Source organism: Mytilus galloprovincialis, chromosome 2 (genome assembly GCF_965363235.1).
Source record: "Mytilus galloprovincialis chromosome 2, xbMytGall1.hap1.1, whole genome shotgun sequence".
Taxonomy (NCBI): domain Eukaryota; kingdom Metazoa; phylum Mollusca; class Bivalvia; order Mytilida; family Mytilidae; genus Mytilus; species Mytilus galloprovincialis.
Genome location: NC_134839.1, coordinates 54,654,414 through 54,672,191, shown reverse-complemented (window position 1 = coordinate 54,672,191; position 17,778 = coordinate 54,654,414). Strand labels below are relative to the sequence as shown.

Sequence of the window (17,778 nt, the reverse complement as noted above, 5' to 3'; positions counted from 1 at the left end):
TCTAAGAGTACTAACAGTTACTGAAAGCTAGTGCAAAGCCAATTATAACTAATATAAAAAATTATGTATCTTAGACTAAAAGATCAATCCGTACACATCCAAAGGATTGAATATAAAGACGTTGATCATTATCAGTTAGAGAAAAGAAGGATCTTCTACAATGCTAAAATACTGGTATCCACAGAAGAGGGGGTGGGGGTTGGAGGGGTCCTGATCCCCCCCAAAAAACCATGAAATCCAGATGTCCCAAATTTGAAAAACCCAACATCCCGAAATTCGAAAAAATAATTCCCGAATTCCGAAAGGATCAATCCCGCAATTATGAGCTAAAAAAACTCCTGATCCCAACGTCCCAAAAAAGGTCCTGTTCCTTCTCACAGAATGAAGACCATGCATTTTCATATTTAGAATTTCTATGTAAATAAGTTTAATGTTGTACGGTATAACTTGTAAGAAAATATGTCAAAGTACATGTATATAGGAGAGCAAAATATCTTGAAGGCAAATGTGTGTGAATTTCAATATCAAATCTTGGTTAAAGATTGTTTATAAACAGAATTTTAACTCTGCAGACTACTTGAAATCTTAAGAGTTCATCAAGTTTTAGTGTTTTATCCATTGAGCAGTTTGTATATGAACATCTAAATTCATCTTTTTGTTAGCTAAAGAGGTTGGAATAACTCCTGTGTCACATTTCATGAAAAAAAATATCATAAAAACTTTGGAGCTGTACAAAACAAGATGTCAGTGTTATTTATTTTTACTAGATTTTCTATAAGAAAAAAAGACAATGGTAAGTTAGACTTGATGCAGATATATAGTCATAATAAATTGAACTCTTTATAGGTGGATCATCATGTACAGATAAGATAGCTGATTGTCCAGACTATGGGTCAGAAGTGTGTACTAATAATCACCAGTGGTCTAAAACTAATTGTAAAGAGTACTGTGGTTTCTGTGTAAAAGATCCTGATAGTAAGTAACCTTTACCACATCTATTTAGCATATTTCTGCTTGTGACCAATCATGCCAATATAATTTATGAACAGATTAACGGTAATGGATGTATCTCCCTCATGCAAAGCTCTGATTCCTTTCACGGATTTGGCTATACTTTTTGGACTTTTTGGATTATAGCTCTTCATCTTTTATATAAGCTTTGGATTTCAAATATTTTGGCCATGAGCATCACTGAAGAGGCATGTATTGTCGAAATGCGCATCTGGTGCAAGAAAATTGGTACTGTTAATTTTATTAATTATTCTATAAATTATGAAATATTTGAGATGTTTTATTATTGCAAACATGTCGATGGAATAGTGGTATCGCCAAAAATTAGAAGCTTTGATACTAATTGTCTGCAGCATTTACTGAAATGAATAAATTGATTTTGGTAATCAATATAATAAATAAACACTTTTTCTGAATTTGAAGTCACACATTGAAATGAACTGTAGTTCCCCATACAACTAGTATCAAAAAGAATAGGAAAGTGTTTTGTAAACTTTAAATTGCTAGTGATGACAACCTTCGGTTTCAGATTTTAAGCCCTCCCAATCAGGGAACTGTAAAGATTCATCTGATTGTTCTGGATATGCAGACGATCTCTGTACAGCGTATGCTGATTGGGCCAAACAGAACTGTCAGAAAACTTGTAAACTGTGCCCAGTGGAAGTTTGTTCAGGTAAGAGTTTATTTTTATACCCCCGCTTTAAAAAAGGGGGGGTATACTGTTTTACCTCTGTCTGTCCGTCCATCAGTCCGTCAGTCCGTCCGTCCGTCAGTCCGTCCGTCAGTCAGTCCGTCCCATGAAACTTTCGTCACATTTTTCTCAGGAACTACACATCCACCCTTTCTGTAATTTGGTATCAACATTTATATATGTCAGCCATACCGTGTGATGCGTTTTCAGATTCATCACTTGACAACTTCCTGTTTACCGAACACTTGTCTGATTTTACACATGATAGCCAAGTTGAAAATTTTCGTCACATTTTTCTCAGGAACTACAATACAAGGATTTCTGAAATTTGGTTTCAGGATTTATATAAGTCAGCTATACCGTGTGATGTGTTTTCAGATTCATCACTCGACAACTTCCTGTTTACCGAACACTTGTATGATTTTACACATGATAGCCAAGTTGAAAATTTTCGTCACATTTTTCTCAGGAACTACAATACAAGGATTTCTGAAATTTGGTTTCAGGATTTATATAAGTCAGCTATACCGTGTGATGCGTTTTCAGATTCATCACTCGACAACTTCCTGTTTACCGAACACTTGTATGATTTTACACATGATAACCAAGTTAAAAATTTTCGTCACATTTTTCTCAGGAACTACAATACAAGGATTTCTGAAATTTAGTTTCAGGATTTATATAAGTCAGCTATACCGTGTGATGCGTTTTCAGATTCATCACTCGACAACTTCCTGTTTACCGAACACTTGCATATTTTTACACTATTAATATTATCCACTTGCGGCGGGGGTATCATCAGTGAGCAGTAGCTCGCAGTTTCACTTGTTTATACTACATAGATATAGGAAGATGAGGTATGAGTGCCAATGAGACAACTCTCCATTCGAGTAACAATTTTTAAAATTAAACATTTATAAGTCAAGGTACGGCCTTCAACACTGAGCCTTGTCTCACACTGAACAGCAAGCTATAAAGGGCCCCAAAAATTACTAGTGTAAAACCATTCAAACAGGAAAACCAATGGTCTAATCTATATATAAAAAACTAGACATGGTTTTGTATGTAAAGAGTAAACGTTAGTTTGTGACAACTATCCTGCATCTGCAGAACTTGTGGTACACATCTTAGGTGTGTTAAGCTTTTATTTCTCTAATCACAAATGTTTAATGGTAAAATTATATATATGAAATAGTCTAAACAAAAAAGTTTGAATTGTTGAATTGTATGTGTTTTGAGGATCTGTCTTGGTCGTACTATTCCAAGGAGAAAAAGTCTGTTTTAAAAAAGTCAACTGCCTCGTCAGAAGAATTTAAATTAAGGGAAAACAAGAATTAATACAACTTTATACAAAAAAATATTAAGAAACTTTTTTTTACATCTTCTCTAATGAACAGTTATTATACAAAATAATTGAAATCTTACAGTTATTATAGTATAACGAAAAATTGAAACCTGACAATCATGGTTTCTTAAAACAGTACATTTCATTTTAACTTAAACTTTTAACCTACCTGTTTTTAGTGTTATAACCAAACATCAACTTTTACCATAAAACACTTTGAATTTTTCAGATACCAACTCAGCTGCAACGACTGTTTCTAGAAGTACTTGTAACGATGCAATAACTGACTGTGCTGATTATGGGGCCAATGTTTGTACAGCTTACGGGGCCTGGGCCAAAGAAAATTGTCAGAAACATTGTGACTTTTGTAAAGGTAACATTGATAGTTTTATTGATAGTTAAGTTTCATTCATTTAGTTGCATTGTTAATGTAACAAGGAGATGAGGACAAACACTATTTCATGTCATGCTCATTTTAACCTGGTAGGCATAATACTTGTTAATATCTTTTTACTGCACATGAGGGAGAATTAAAGTACTGACAAATATATTGGCAAGCCATGTTAAAATGAGCAATCGATGAAAGAATTATTTTGATTCTTATATGACAGTTCAGATTTAATTTCTTATAAAGTGGTCCTTAAGACATGTTTGAAAAGCAAGTGGATGTCAATCTATAAGGCACAGTTGAAAGGATGAAAAACTGAAAAAAAACATTGGTCATAACCAATAGTCTATTTTCATATTACCAACTTTATACTATGTTGTAAATAATTTTTCGACAGGCTACCTACATTTTGGAAGGACATTCTGGTACAAGGTTAAATAGGAGCATCTGATAAAGAAAAAGCAAGCATATGATCTGCAATTTGGTGAAAAAAATAAATGGTTTAAAAGTACCTGCTTTATGCTCATTTTACACAACAAAATCATCAAAAGATTTAGATAGTTTTCCCTCAAATGAAGTTGAATAAATTAGATGAAAATTTTAATTAATCAAAATGGTGTGTACCTGTTTAAACACTGATTTTGAATACATATACCAATAATCAAATAATTCTCAAAAAAATGGCATCAAATACCTAAACTTTATTTTCTTGAACAGAAACACAGGCTCTGCATACAACTGCAGCACAGTCTATGGGAACATGTGCAGACAAGATCTCAGACTGTGCCGACTATGGAGCCGATGTGTGTACAGCTTACGGAGAATGGGCAAAAACAAATTGCCAGAAACATTGTGACTTTTGTCTAAGTAAAAAAGGTTTGTATTAAATTGAGATAACTTTTGTATTTCATAGCAAGTGTTTAGTGACATCACAATGCACATATTTTTTCCCAAATAGTTTAAACTTTTAAAAATTCATAGTTAATAGAGTTTATGCACTATTTGCATTTAAGTTTACGTTTAAAAATATGTTCCAAATTTCATTTGAAAAATTAGTTTTAGTATAGTATGTTCACAAGCTTTGCGGCACTTTTCACATGCTTTTCATTCTGAGCTAATGTTATTAAATTTTTACATTCCCATCGATTTTACTAAACTTTAAAATCTATTGTTTTTCTTCCAATGTTTAACAGAAACGACCACACTTCCAACAGTACAGGTAGATGACCCTGTTGTGTGTACTGATAAAGTACAATGTTCAGAATATGGGGCTAGTGTGTGTACCCAGTATGCAGGATGGTCACATACTAATTGTCCCAAATTCTGCCACTTTTGTTCCGAGGGTAAGATGGCATGAATGAATATATATCTGAACTTTATAAATACACATATATGTATCTAGTTATGAATTTATATATCTTATTATTGTCCTTATGAAAATAATTGTTTGATGTATGCAAATTTTTAAATGACTGTCTATTTTCTCTGAATATTGCAATTTGAATGAAGTCTGCAAAACATTTTCAGAGCATTTTTCTATGTATATTTTTTATGTGCTCATGAACATGGAGGATTCATACCATATTATGAGATATTCTGGATATAAAGTCGAAGTCTCAGAAGCTATATTTAGTCAAGTTTTGATTTCTTTTTTCCATCCAAGATTATCTTCTTGGAAGACTCTTTTGTATTGATAATTACTGAAGGGTCATTTTTTTATGAGTTCACCTATTTATTATTACATAGATGGTCATATATACCTAAATTTGGGTCTAGGAGCAAGAAATTTTTTTTTTTTTTTTTTTGTGTATTTTGGGTTTAATTTGAGTAAGAATATCTTGCTTTTAAACTGTATATCATTCACTTTTAAAAAATTCAGAGAAATAAAGGGTATTTTACCCTATTGATTTACATTTTTCACAAAATGAGATTGGGGAGGTAGATTATTAAGATTGCTAGTCATTGATACTTTATAGATGTCAGCATATATATTATAATTATGATGGTAAGTTTGTTGTAATTCTTAGCTGTATATCACTAGTTGTCCATAGTCTTACATGCTAGAAATTGTACACCATTTGTAACTAATGAATAAATATACAATTTCTGCTCATTGCATACATGACGTATCAGTTTATTTCTCAATATTTCTCTTTATTAGATCTGGCTTACATGGCCAGTATATATAAATGTTTCATACATTAAAATAGAATTGTATAATTACTGGTAGGTCTAGGTTAGGGACTGACATACCTTGAAATATCATGTAATAACAAACTTTTATTAACTCAATCTTTTGGACTGTTATATTCTTGAAAATCCCCACCAGTATTTTGATCAATTTGATTTTATTAATAGTTGAAAGACTCCTTTTAAGTGACTAGGGATATGTGTAATGTTGGTGTTATTTTCTGAATGTAATTAGAACTAATCTTTAAATGATTGTCAAGTTTTTGGCTGGGTTGCCTAAAGTTTAAAACTATCTCATAGTACAATAATGATGAATATTTGGGCAAGGGATATTTTGTTGAATCAAATCCTACTGATTTCAACCTACCAGTAGATGGTTATCACTTCACAGATAGATTGGAAGCATATTGAAGTTGTGTGCCTCCTATTATGATTTTTTTAGCAATATTTGGACATGATGGTACCTATATTGTGTTACCAACACCTTCTACAGCTTGAGATCTAGAACCTTGAAATTATGGAGAAATATTTGACACATATTGAAGTTGTGCACTTAATTTTTCCAGACTTTGAAACAGTCATTTTTCAAAATTTACAAAAGATGGTTCTACTTTTGTTTAACAACTCATCCTACAGTGTGTGTAGTTTTAAGGATCTGTGTAGAAAACTTTAGGAGGAATAGATCAAAAATATTAATACTATTTTTTCCCCTGTCTGAGTTCCAAATCACCTGACATCATACTATAAGCTGGTTTTGCATTTGCTTCTTTTTTGATATAAATGTTGCAATCCATTTTTTATTCTTAAGAAATCCATATACTCATAGAATGTGTCTTCCTTGTAGAAACATGTAAAGACGAGTTATCCGATTGTGCAGATTATGGGAAAAGTGCCTGTACAGACTATGGAGATTGGGCGAAAAAAAATTGTCAGAACTTTTGTGGTTTTTGTGGAGCCAGGAGAAAACGTATGATATATCATATTGAAAATAAGATTTTTTAATGAATATGATGACCTTCAGATGTTGTTTTGTCCTAGACGAGTGCAGCAAAGTTTTATTATCTAATTATGTCCTCAAATAACTTTGCCAGCACACTAAGACAGCTGCAGCATACATGTCTTACAAACATATCTACAATAAAAAATAATGAAATAGGACCTTTCATATCACAAAAAAATATTTACAAAATGTTCTTTTTAAGATCTGCAGAAAAAACGTAATGTGTTTACAATAATTATAAACTTATACAAAACATGTTCACAGGGATGAAGGGAGGGGAAACTTTACTGTACTAAGACTTAACTTTGAATGGTCAATCTATGAAAATTTATTTTCAATGTAAACTTTTACCCCGAATGACCAGTCCGTGCTATCATACAAAGAAACTTTAAACTCTTAACTTTGTTAAGGTGACTTATTGTAATGCTAAAATAATTTGAATATTATTGTAAACATGAACACATATTCCCAATATAACAACAAACCTATGTGTTATTGATATTTAATTAATACTTATATTTGTATTCAGTATATTTGAATATTCATAATTAGCATTTGCACTTTAAATAGTTTAAATATCTGTCTAATTTTAGGTTCAATTATGCCAACAAGGGAAGACGAACTGATACCTAAAGCAATACAAGAAGATTCTTGGCTAAAACAGGATGTGCAAGATGAGCATCAAACACATTACTTAGACAAGTCCATAAGAGTTCAAAAACAACCAGCTGCTGAAGACAGTAAAACGCCCATAAAAAATGCTAGTGGACAGGAGAATGGCAGGAATTTATCTGAAAAATCAAACTCACTAGAACTGAGGTATCAAATTCCTACTAAAATTGTTCCTGGGAAAGAACACAGGTCCCAGGGCATGGTCACACCTAGTAAACTAATCCCAGTGAAGAATCTCGCAAAAAATACCTTGCAGGAGTCCAGAGAACATATGTCAGTCCCAAAGAAGTTATATATTAGAAAAGAAAAGCCACTAAGTTTGGAAAAGCCCAATAAATACCAAGAAAAACTTGATATGATTGAAGAAGAACTTAAACCATATATTGAATCACCCAAGTCATTGGCAAGTAATGTGATTACGAAAACGGATGATACTCGAAAAACAACAGAGTTAGAATCAACACAGGAAAATGGTAGGCAAATAGGTGATTCCAACTATGAACAGCAAATGAAAAACTTTGTAGTTAAATATTCAACACAACTGGATCAAGATGATAAATTTAAGATGCAAGAAACTGATGTTACAAAATCTAAACAAGAAAACACTAAAGAAAGAAGTCAAGCAGTTACAAATAAAGCTTTTATTCCAGATAATCAAATGGAATATGATGTGCCGAATATTAACCCTAAAGTTGAGTTATATAGAACATCTACTCCAGACATCTTGTACGTTAAATCTACAATTGAACCATTTGTTGAAAAACAAAGAATTGAAAGAGGACATCATTGGAAGAAGATTCCTGTTACTCCTCTCCAGATTGAGGTTGAAAATGAGGCTGGTAACAATAATGATGAATTTGACGAGGAACTTCAAGTGTTGACAAAACTTGAAACCAATAAACCTAGGCAAAATATGTGAAGGTAATAATCAAGACTTGTTAATCATAAAAGATAAGGTATCCTTGCTAAGGTTGAAAGATATGAAATTGCTGAACAACAAAAGTATGTTTTTATAAGAAATTTATCAAACTGCAAAATATTGTACCATCAAAAATTAAATTTTATTTTAAATCTGATAAGTCCAGTGTCTTAATGTAATGTAGTGGGAGGTTGGAGTTTTATTGGCATGAGAGACAAAGTGCTATAATATAAAAACAATATCAGTACATGCACATAAAAAAAAACATATGAAAAGCAAAGGAACAGCTCTTTTATTGCTGTTCTACTATGGTCATTACACTAGTAACTGACATACAAACATATAAGTAGTTAGGTGTGCACACGTTAAGATTTGTTAATGACAATAGCAACGTAGGAAGCACTGTGCTAGTGGTATCAGCTGTTGTGATCTGCACAAATTAATGCTAACCTACTACGTTGATTACTTATGACTGTTATTTTCCCAAATTGATAAAAATAACAACTAATTGAATAGGTCATCAGGCCTGTTTTATTTAGAATAAATTCTGAACTTGTATCATTCCGTGATTCACCTTAAATGTAGCACTGCATGATTTTTGTTTTACTGAGTAATAATGTCTCCATTGTTATCTCGTCCTCCAGTTAAATCATAATTTACTTATTTGTTTATAAGACTTGACATTGAAAGTGATATTTTATTTTTCAGAGTGAAGAGTCCAGTAGATGCCTTCTGAATAATAAACTGTAAAAAATAATTGTTTGTTTAAAAACAAAATATGTGATATAATTCTACAGCTTGCTTATATTATTTGTTTTCTTAAGAAAGATCTTTGTCGGTTGCTAATCAATCAATAAATTATTATGATTAACATTCATTTAACTTGTACTTCCATCATTGAAATCTCATTTTGTATTCGATGTAATATGCACCCCTGCTGAAAAATTGTTACTTTCTTTCAATTTTTATGCCCCATTTATGGGCATTATGTTTTCTGGTCTGTGCGTCCGTCCCTTCATTCGTTCGTTTGTCCATCTGTCCTGCTTCAGGTTACAGTTTAAGGTTGAGGTAGTTTTTGATGAAGCTGAAGTCCAATCAACTTAAAACTTAGTAAACATGTTCCCTATGATATGATCTTTCTAATTTTATTGCAAAATAGAGATTATACCATTTTTTCACGGTCCACTGAACATAAAAAATGATAGTGCGGATGGAGCATCTGTGTACTGGGGACACATTCTTGTTTTATTTTCATTTAACACTGAGAGGTGAATATTGACAAAACAGTGTTTCTTTGTGATAATTTTTAACAGTTTTCTCATATTATATATCCGAGACGGACATAAAGGTTGTCATATTTTTATATCAACACATTGGGAAAGGTTCATGTATCAAGAATTGCAAGATTGAACTCCCTACAGTCATCATAGTTAGGCTGGGGAAGTTTTAAAAAGGTATGAACGTCTGAATGGGTTATTAAGGAATTACTGTTGAATCATGTGTATGGATGGGATCAGAGGTATAGTGGTTAGAAGTTATAAATTTGTATTACCAAATTCCAATTTGATTATTAGTTGAACAAGTTATTGTCAGAACTCGAGTTAGATTTAAAATTTAAAAAAAAAAAACTCAAAATCACCAAATGCATGTAAATAAAGACATACCATAATCTACCCATTTACACAGTCTTTTCAAGAATCATTTTTATGAATTTTAAAAATAATTTAAATAGTAGTAAATGTCTTGTAGATATACTTTATAAAGTGTAAACAATTTCAGAATAAAATTACTTTCATTGCAACTTTTACTTCTTTCTTGTTGTATTAATGTAGCAAAGTTTATTGGTTTGTTTAAAAAAAAATGGAAATATGGGGTGTTTTTGGATATACGCCTGAGGCGGCCTATGGTTTGATATTTTATGTCATGTTATAAATTTCATGCGACAGACATGATTTTCCAGATTTACCTTCATCAGAAATGTCGAAAGCAGAATATTGGAAAGCCAAAGATGTCTAAGAACAGAAACAGTTGAGCTATATAACCAAAAAGGACTTTAAAAAAATAAGCCAAACCCAGGTCAACTTTGCCTGCGGGAGTTGAAACCTTACTTTCTTTTTCTTTTTTCTAAATTTAAAGACGTACAATTTAAAAAAAGGTTTGTTATAACTAATGCCAGTACAGATGTTATGCTACAAACATTTACCCATGATCACAGAAAAATGAAGTCGAGGTCATAATAGCCTTCATTGATTTAGAGTAGTACATATCTGAAATGTTCTTGAGAATGTGATAAATGATCTACTTCACAGCAAGTTATCTCCAAACATAAATTTTGGTCAACTACTTAACTAACCTACATTAAACTTAAACTGGTATTACAATATTCTTTTCCCATTGTTGGAGATTTTCATTTCTCACCACAATTTTTGTTTTTGACATTTTTGTTACAATAATAAAATTGAGAATGGAAATGGGGAATGTGTCAAAGAGACAACAACCCGACCAAATAAAAAACAACAGCAGAGGGTCACCAACAGGTCTTCAATGTAGCGAGAAATTCCCGCACCCGGAGGTGTCCCTCAGCTGGCCCCTAAACAAATATATACTAGTTCAGTGATAATGAACGCCATACTAATTTCCAAATTGTACACAAGAAACTAAAATTAAAATAATACAAGACAAGAATTCATTTTCAAGACTGAACACAATAGAATATACTGATGTCAGACAATTGTAGATAATGAATACCTTATTTGTGTAATCAACTTCAACAATTTTCAGCCTTGATCTCTTAAACTTCACAAAAAAGATTGCAAGTATGTTTGAGTTGTACACCTGTTACTTGTTTGTTGCTGTGTACACAGTCGGAAACCTGGTTGAAATAGAACAAAAGAATCGAAGTTCTTTGTTAAAGAAGGCCATAAATGTGTACTGCAATGTTTACTACAGTGACAAAAAATTTAAAAGTTAATAGAAACAAATAAAACGACAATTTTCTTGTCAATTACGAAGTGTTTTATTTTAAAAACACCATTTGCATAAGTTTTCAATTTATCTAGTACATATAGTTAAGCAGAACAATCAGATATCAAGTCGACGACATGGGTATCTTTCAAGTTGGATGAAGAAAATGCACATCCTCCGATTTCTTTTAAAAAATTACTATTGACATAAAACATATCAATCTATTACTTCAGTAATTTTCGTGTCTGCCCTTCCATTATGTGACTCAAGAAAAAGTTCCAAAAAATGGGTAACAATAGTATCGAAAAGAGAAAATTGAGTGCACCTTTTTATGTTCGGGCGTGTTTGAGTTGAATATTTTGTCTTGATATCGTACAAATCAAGAATACTTCATACATTGTCTCGCATCAGATTATATCATTTTTATATATCAAAGCTACAGGTTGACTTTATAACATAAAAAAATCACAGTACTAAAAGGTGAAATATATGGGTCAAGTGAAATACCTATCTAATGATCACAAAAACAGAGTAGGTGTGTTCGAATAGCTCTTTTTTACTGAAAGTACTTGACGACAGTCTTTCAAGTTGGATGATGAAAATGCATATCTTCGAAAAATCTTAATTTTTTGTGTGTGATAACTAGGGTTTATAGTCTTCAACAAGGGGGGGCAAGGGGGGTCCCAATAACAGCAAAACAGCAAATTGATTTGGCTCATAACAGATAACAAGGAATTAAAATGGACAAAAACAGATAACAGTAAATGAAATATTAAAATAATTCGGTCTTTGACAAATCAGTATTTCTTATTACGGATATAATCCTTTGTAATGCATTCCATTTTTTTATGACTATGTTTTTAGTATTAATTTATGTATCTAGAATGTGTTTAAATTACTACTCAATATATTATATTTTTTATACGCTCGTTTACGGAACGTATTATGGTATATTGTTGTCCGTCTGTTGTCAACAACTCAAAAACTCTTTAACCATTTGCATTAAACTTTGGGAAACTGTTTATATCTTTTGACGTGAGCTCCCTTTTTGGTTTTTTTTTTTATAAATTTTAGATTTTAAGTTTCTGGGTAATGGGTTTTTATTCAATAAAATTGGTGTTTTTTTTCAGTTTTCTGATAATATCTCAAAAATGCTTGTCACAAAGCAAGGAATTTTGGTGAATTGTTTATATCTATTAACATGAGGTAACTTTCAATTTTTATAAATTTTAGATTTTATGTTTCCGAGTTAAGGGGTTTTATTAATTAAAAAGGGGTGATTTTCCAGTTTTCAGACATTAACACAAAAATTTTTTCAGCAGTTCTCATGAAACGTTGGTGTATTGTTTATATATATTGACTGAAGCTCCCTTTGTTGCTAATAAAAAAAGTGACCTAAAAGAGTTTGAATATTCTGACTTTTTCTAAATGACCATTTAATGAGGTGTGTGAATTTTTCTTAATAAAACTATGAGGCAAAGTGGTATATAGGGTAGAAAAATCAAAAGCACCAATTATAAGCATGCAATTTATCAAGTACTTCGAACGAATTTTGACACTCTAAAAGCAATTTATTCCACTATTTTCAAAGGCCTTATTTGAACAATTTTTTATCAGCTGAGGTTTTTTATTGTACCAAGTGTACTAGTAAGTAGAATACATAGTTTAGTAGGGAAACAATGGCTTGAAACGAAATAAATCTTTGTTTGTAATGAGTTATGTGCAGCTTCGAACCCAAGTTCATGGTTGGAACTTTCATTGTACAATGCATTTGGTTCTGCTTTGAAAAGAATCAACGAGCTGAGTCTATGTACCATATTATATTAAAGGTTAAGTGGTTGTTAGGACCTAGTCCTTAATTGAGATCCTTGTCAGATATTCCTGGCCATATGTTTTCCTTTTTGTCATATTAAGAATTGTTTTAATTTAATATGTTTGTACGGAAAACAAGGAACATTATTCTCATACAAAAAATTAAGATAATTCTAAATACACATTCATAAAAAAAATGGAATTTATTACAAAGGATAATCATAAGATATACTTGAATTGTCCTGGACCTCACTTCTGTGATGGGTATATGTTAATGGAATCCTTCTCTGAATACGGGACAAACATATTAGTAGACCCCAATGGCCAATGATCTTCAATTTATACCGAATATTGACTGTCAAAAAAAATGCTAACATTCCAATTTTCAATAACAGTTAACAGCAAATATATTTTCAAAATAACAGATAACAAAGAATTAAATTGCCCCATAACAGCATAACAGTTAAACCCCTTGCCCGAAGTTTTTTTTTTTTTGACGAAGTAGAATCCTGACTGTACATATTATTTTGTACATTAATTAGGCTGTTAGTTTTCTCGTATGAATTGTTTTACATTTTTGTCATTTTGGGGCCTTTTATAGCTGACTATGCGGTATGGGCTTTGCTCATTGTTGAAGGCCATACGATGAACTATAGTTGTTAGTTTCTGTGTCCTATAGTCTCTTGTGAAGAGTTATCACATTGGCAATCATACCAAATCTTCTTTCTTATATGGACTGAACATAGCTATAAACAGAATATGAACAAGAGTACAACAACTTGTCTCCCTTGGATATTCTTCAAAATCCAGGTAATATAAACAAGACATATTAATACAAAATTAATTTATTCAAACCATAAGTAAATATGTTAAATAAACAGTTACTATGATTACCAACATAAATAAATAAACAGAATATAACAGTTTTATAAACATCTGCACCTTCAGTTCAAATGGAAATGAAAGGGTTTCAATGACATTTGATTTGTGTAGTGAACAGAAAAAATATTTTAATAAAATGTCACTTGTAATTAGGTATTTGTTGACAGACATTAGTTAAGACTTTTAATACTAATCGTTATGAAGTTTTGGCTACCGTATTTTGACCTTTAAAATCACAGTATACACCTTATCGCTATTTAATCTTTTCCAGGAAATACAGTCACTTAGACAACTTCCTGTGTGTGTCAAGTGTCACAAAAACAAAGGTCGTCACTAATGAGCTAAAGGAGGAAAAAATATAATTAAATAGTATATGAACCAATTTCTGAAAACAAATTAAAGTAATATAACTTTTAAGTTTTTACAATGGTTTAAACATGTCTCTTGAAAAAGTTTTATGAGAAATACATTGTTTAAACAGGGCCCTTGATAGATTCATCTGAATTGTGAAAAGTTGTAGAATTTCCTGATTGGAATAAAGTGATACAGTGTATGATATACAAGCTTCTAATTTATATATTTGAAAACAAATTTGTAAGAGTTTAAGTGCAAGATAAAAGATAATTGAGTTTATGGAAAGCTTATATATGTACTTCTCTTTGGTCATGATTGTACCATATGTCGGGGTGTATAGTGCGCACCCCTTTACGTTCCAAGAACAGTGAGAAAAAAGGTAATCAGAAGATCATTTTTGTAAAAGAAAAAATATCATTACTTTTCAACGTTACAGCAGATTTCATTGAGTATGTAGCCAAAGGTAGTATCTTTGGTTAGCTTGCTTGTTAGCTGAACCGTGAATTCATTATCAGGTCAGGTATACTACCCTTCTTTCGAAATAGACTAGTCCAACAGACAGATAGATTTGTTATCTGCCGGACTAGTCTACTCTTAAAGGAGAATAGTTTACCTGACCTAACAATGACTTCACGGTTCAGCTAACAAGCAAGCTAACCAACGATATTACCTTTGAATACACACTCAATGAAATCTGCTGTAAAGACTGGACGAAACTAATGTCTCTTAACTATCCTGAGTTGTGTCCATATCAATCTTTAAAAAAAAAACTAAAAAAAATAAGCCTAGGACAATAAATACACATTACTTAGATAAAAAATCTAAGTTTATATTCTCTAAAATATATTGTCACCATTTTGTATATTTGATTGTATATTTTCCATGTATAACTGCTACTATCTATGTAATCATGTATTGGAATGATATTGTTTGGAATGTCTGTTTATATATTGCACTAGTTTTGTTAATGGCACACTACACATCAAACATATATGGCAGAGTTAGTAAAACACAACAATTATTTGAAACTAATATATCGGAAAATAATTATCATTAGTGTTAATTGCTGATTTTTCTATTACAAATCTTGCTAATCTTTAAATCAAAGAAGTAACTTCAGAATAAAATACAAAAGAAAAGTCAGAAATGATTGTAAATACTATATTTTTTGTAACTTTTGTCCCTTGAAGTTATTAAGCAGGAAAAAATGTCTAATTACAAGAATCCAAAATGGCTGTTTATTTGAGAACAAAAACATAACAAATTATCTCCCTTTAAAAAAAACCTATGAATTGGATTTCTATGCATAGCTTTTTATTTTTAACAAACAGCTATAAACATTTTTCTTCTTTTATAACCTGAATCTTATGCTGTTCAATTCTTAAACAAATAAAAGAAATAAAATGTCTTAAACAAAATCAATTCAATTGCATAATAAAACAAAACCATACAAGTTATATAGTTCATTCTTGAATAATTGCAAAATTAAATGCATGCAGTAATTTCTGAATTTACAGTAATAATCTATGGACAAAATAAAGTGGTTCAACATATTTGGAATTCTTGAAGAGTACCCTACCCTTTAGTTGTTTGTAACATAAATCAAAGAAGTAAATATACACAATAGGTATATTTAAAATGACTTGTTCTTAGTCGTTAAAAACAGAAACAAGAGACAGAAGTATAAAAATCTGACTAGTGTATTAGACATATTGTTATCAAATGGCATGATTAGTTGGCGTTAATATATATGACTAGTTTACACACAATAAAACACATACATCATGTTAAAGCAACAAAGTATAATAAATAAATGAAGTTTGTCTTTGAAAATTTAAATATCCACATATTTCATAAAATTTCAATATACATTTTTGTACATAAAATTTCATAACTTCAAAATCAAATACATATACACATTCTCAGTGTATATTTCATAATTATCATGTGACATATTTATGCCAATCAAATATAACCTTTAAAATGTATCAAAGACAAACGAAAATAAACAATTTTACGTATATAAAATAAAATAATTAATATTATGTAAATAAACAAAATAAAGTGCAACACGGAAGAGTTAAATCTGTTACTATAACAACATTAAAATTAGATTCTTGTTAAATAAAATGTTAACACACAAACCAGCAACAAAATAAATATTAAAGCATTTAATTCTTTACGAAAATGAAATGAACATGATCCAATCATAAATGAAAATGCAAATGATCCACTGATCTTCAAAAAAATTGCAAAGTAATTCAATCTTGATGCAATGAAAATGCAAAGTAATTGTATCATATGCAATGAAAATGCAAATGAACTAATGTCTTCAATGAAAATACAAAATTTTCAATCATCTGCAATGACAATGCAAACAATCAAGGAAAAAAGCACCAACATGCAAGAACCTTTATGTTTAAAGACAGCACATGTGCTAAATACAGTACACTTATTCTGATTAACTCAAACACCACTTTTGTTGGTGCTTTAAAAGTGATCGAATCAATCTGAAACAAGATGACTGGAATGACCCTTGCATATAATATAAATTGATATTTACGAGGAAAGAAAAACAAATAACCAATACTTAGTGTTCACACTAAAAAATTGTCAATTGAAGTGAATTTTTACCAAATTATCATGTTTGTACTGTATTTGCTATTTTCAAATTCAAAACAAAGAAAGATATTTCTTGTTTACTTTCTAAAGTGCTCAAATTATTTAAGTCACACAAATCAGTATACAAAAGACTCATTTGGCTTACTTCAAATTAGAAAAATTCTAGATTTCATTAAAAATAAAGTTATAAAATAATACTTATTCGGTTTCCTTCAACTTTGCATTTTCAACATATAAATCAAAATTAAGGTCTGCTTTCCCTATGCCATTTGTCATACAGCAATATAAACAATGATTTCAGCTGCTAGGTTCTTAATCATTGCTGCAAAACAATGCATCGACATTTAATACATATATATATAAGGATTTCATAATGCGGTCACTTTTTTCAACAAATTCAAAGAAACTAGAATTGACATCAGTTGCAGATATTAAGCACTATAAAGTATATAGGTTTCCAAAATGCTTACAACAAAAAACATTTATTTACCTATTCAATTGAAAGTGGTTCATTTCTATTCCATTTGTTAAAACAGATTTCATTAAACTTGACAGTATCAAAAATCTAAATTATACAGATTGAAAGTAACTTTAGCAGTTTTAACAAGTCAATTTTGATTATAACAACTACAATTTGTTTGAAACAAAATGTGTTAGAAGGACAGAAATACCTTATATGCTGGCGAAATTTAAAGAGCTTTAACTCATTACCTCCATCTAAAGCTAATAATTTACACTTAAAAAATCAAGAACTAGCTCACTTTAAGAAAAAGTGAATAAAGCCCAGCATATCTTTTGGATTTCAGACAATGATATGCCAGTATTTCAGACATTGATTATGCTGTAGCGGCATAGTAACAAAGAATTTATAAAGCTTTTAAAACAATCCAAACACTTAAACAGAATTTACCACTTCGAAAAAAAAAGT

At 30.7% G+C, this 17,778-nt stretch overlaps 1 protein-coding gene across 3 annotated transcripts in view; it reads left to right on the top strand.

The window, feature by feature from the left end:
* LOC143063868 (A disintegrin and metalloproteinase with thrombospondin motifs 16-like) overlaps positions 1–9,093 on the top strand; it is a 43,199-nt gene extending 34,106 nt beyond the window's left edge. For 2 of the 3 annotated variants that reach the window (XM_076236283.1, XM_076236285.1), the window contains 8 exons: positions 847–975; positions 1,541–1,684; positions 3,277–3,420; positions 4,153–4,311; positions 4,629–4,778; positions 6,470–6,592; positions 7,219–8,218; positions 8,925–9,093. In XM_076236283.1, the coding sequence (XP_076092398.1) occupies positions 847–975; positions 1,541–1,684; positions 3,277–3,420; positions 4,153–4,311; positions 4,629–4,778; positions 6,470–6,592; positions 7,219–8,216 (1,847 nt within the window). In that variant the 3' untranslated portion in view covers positions 8,217–8,218; positions 8,925–9,093. The remainder of the gene's footprint in view (positions 1–846; positions 976–1,540; positions 1,685–3,276; positions 3,421–4,152; positions 4,312–4,628; positions 4,779–6,469; positions 6,593–7,218; positions 8,219–8,924) is intronic. The other variant, XM_076236284.1, reaches the window with a different exon arrangement.
* Positions 9,094–17,778: the final 8,685 nt, after the last annotated feature.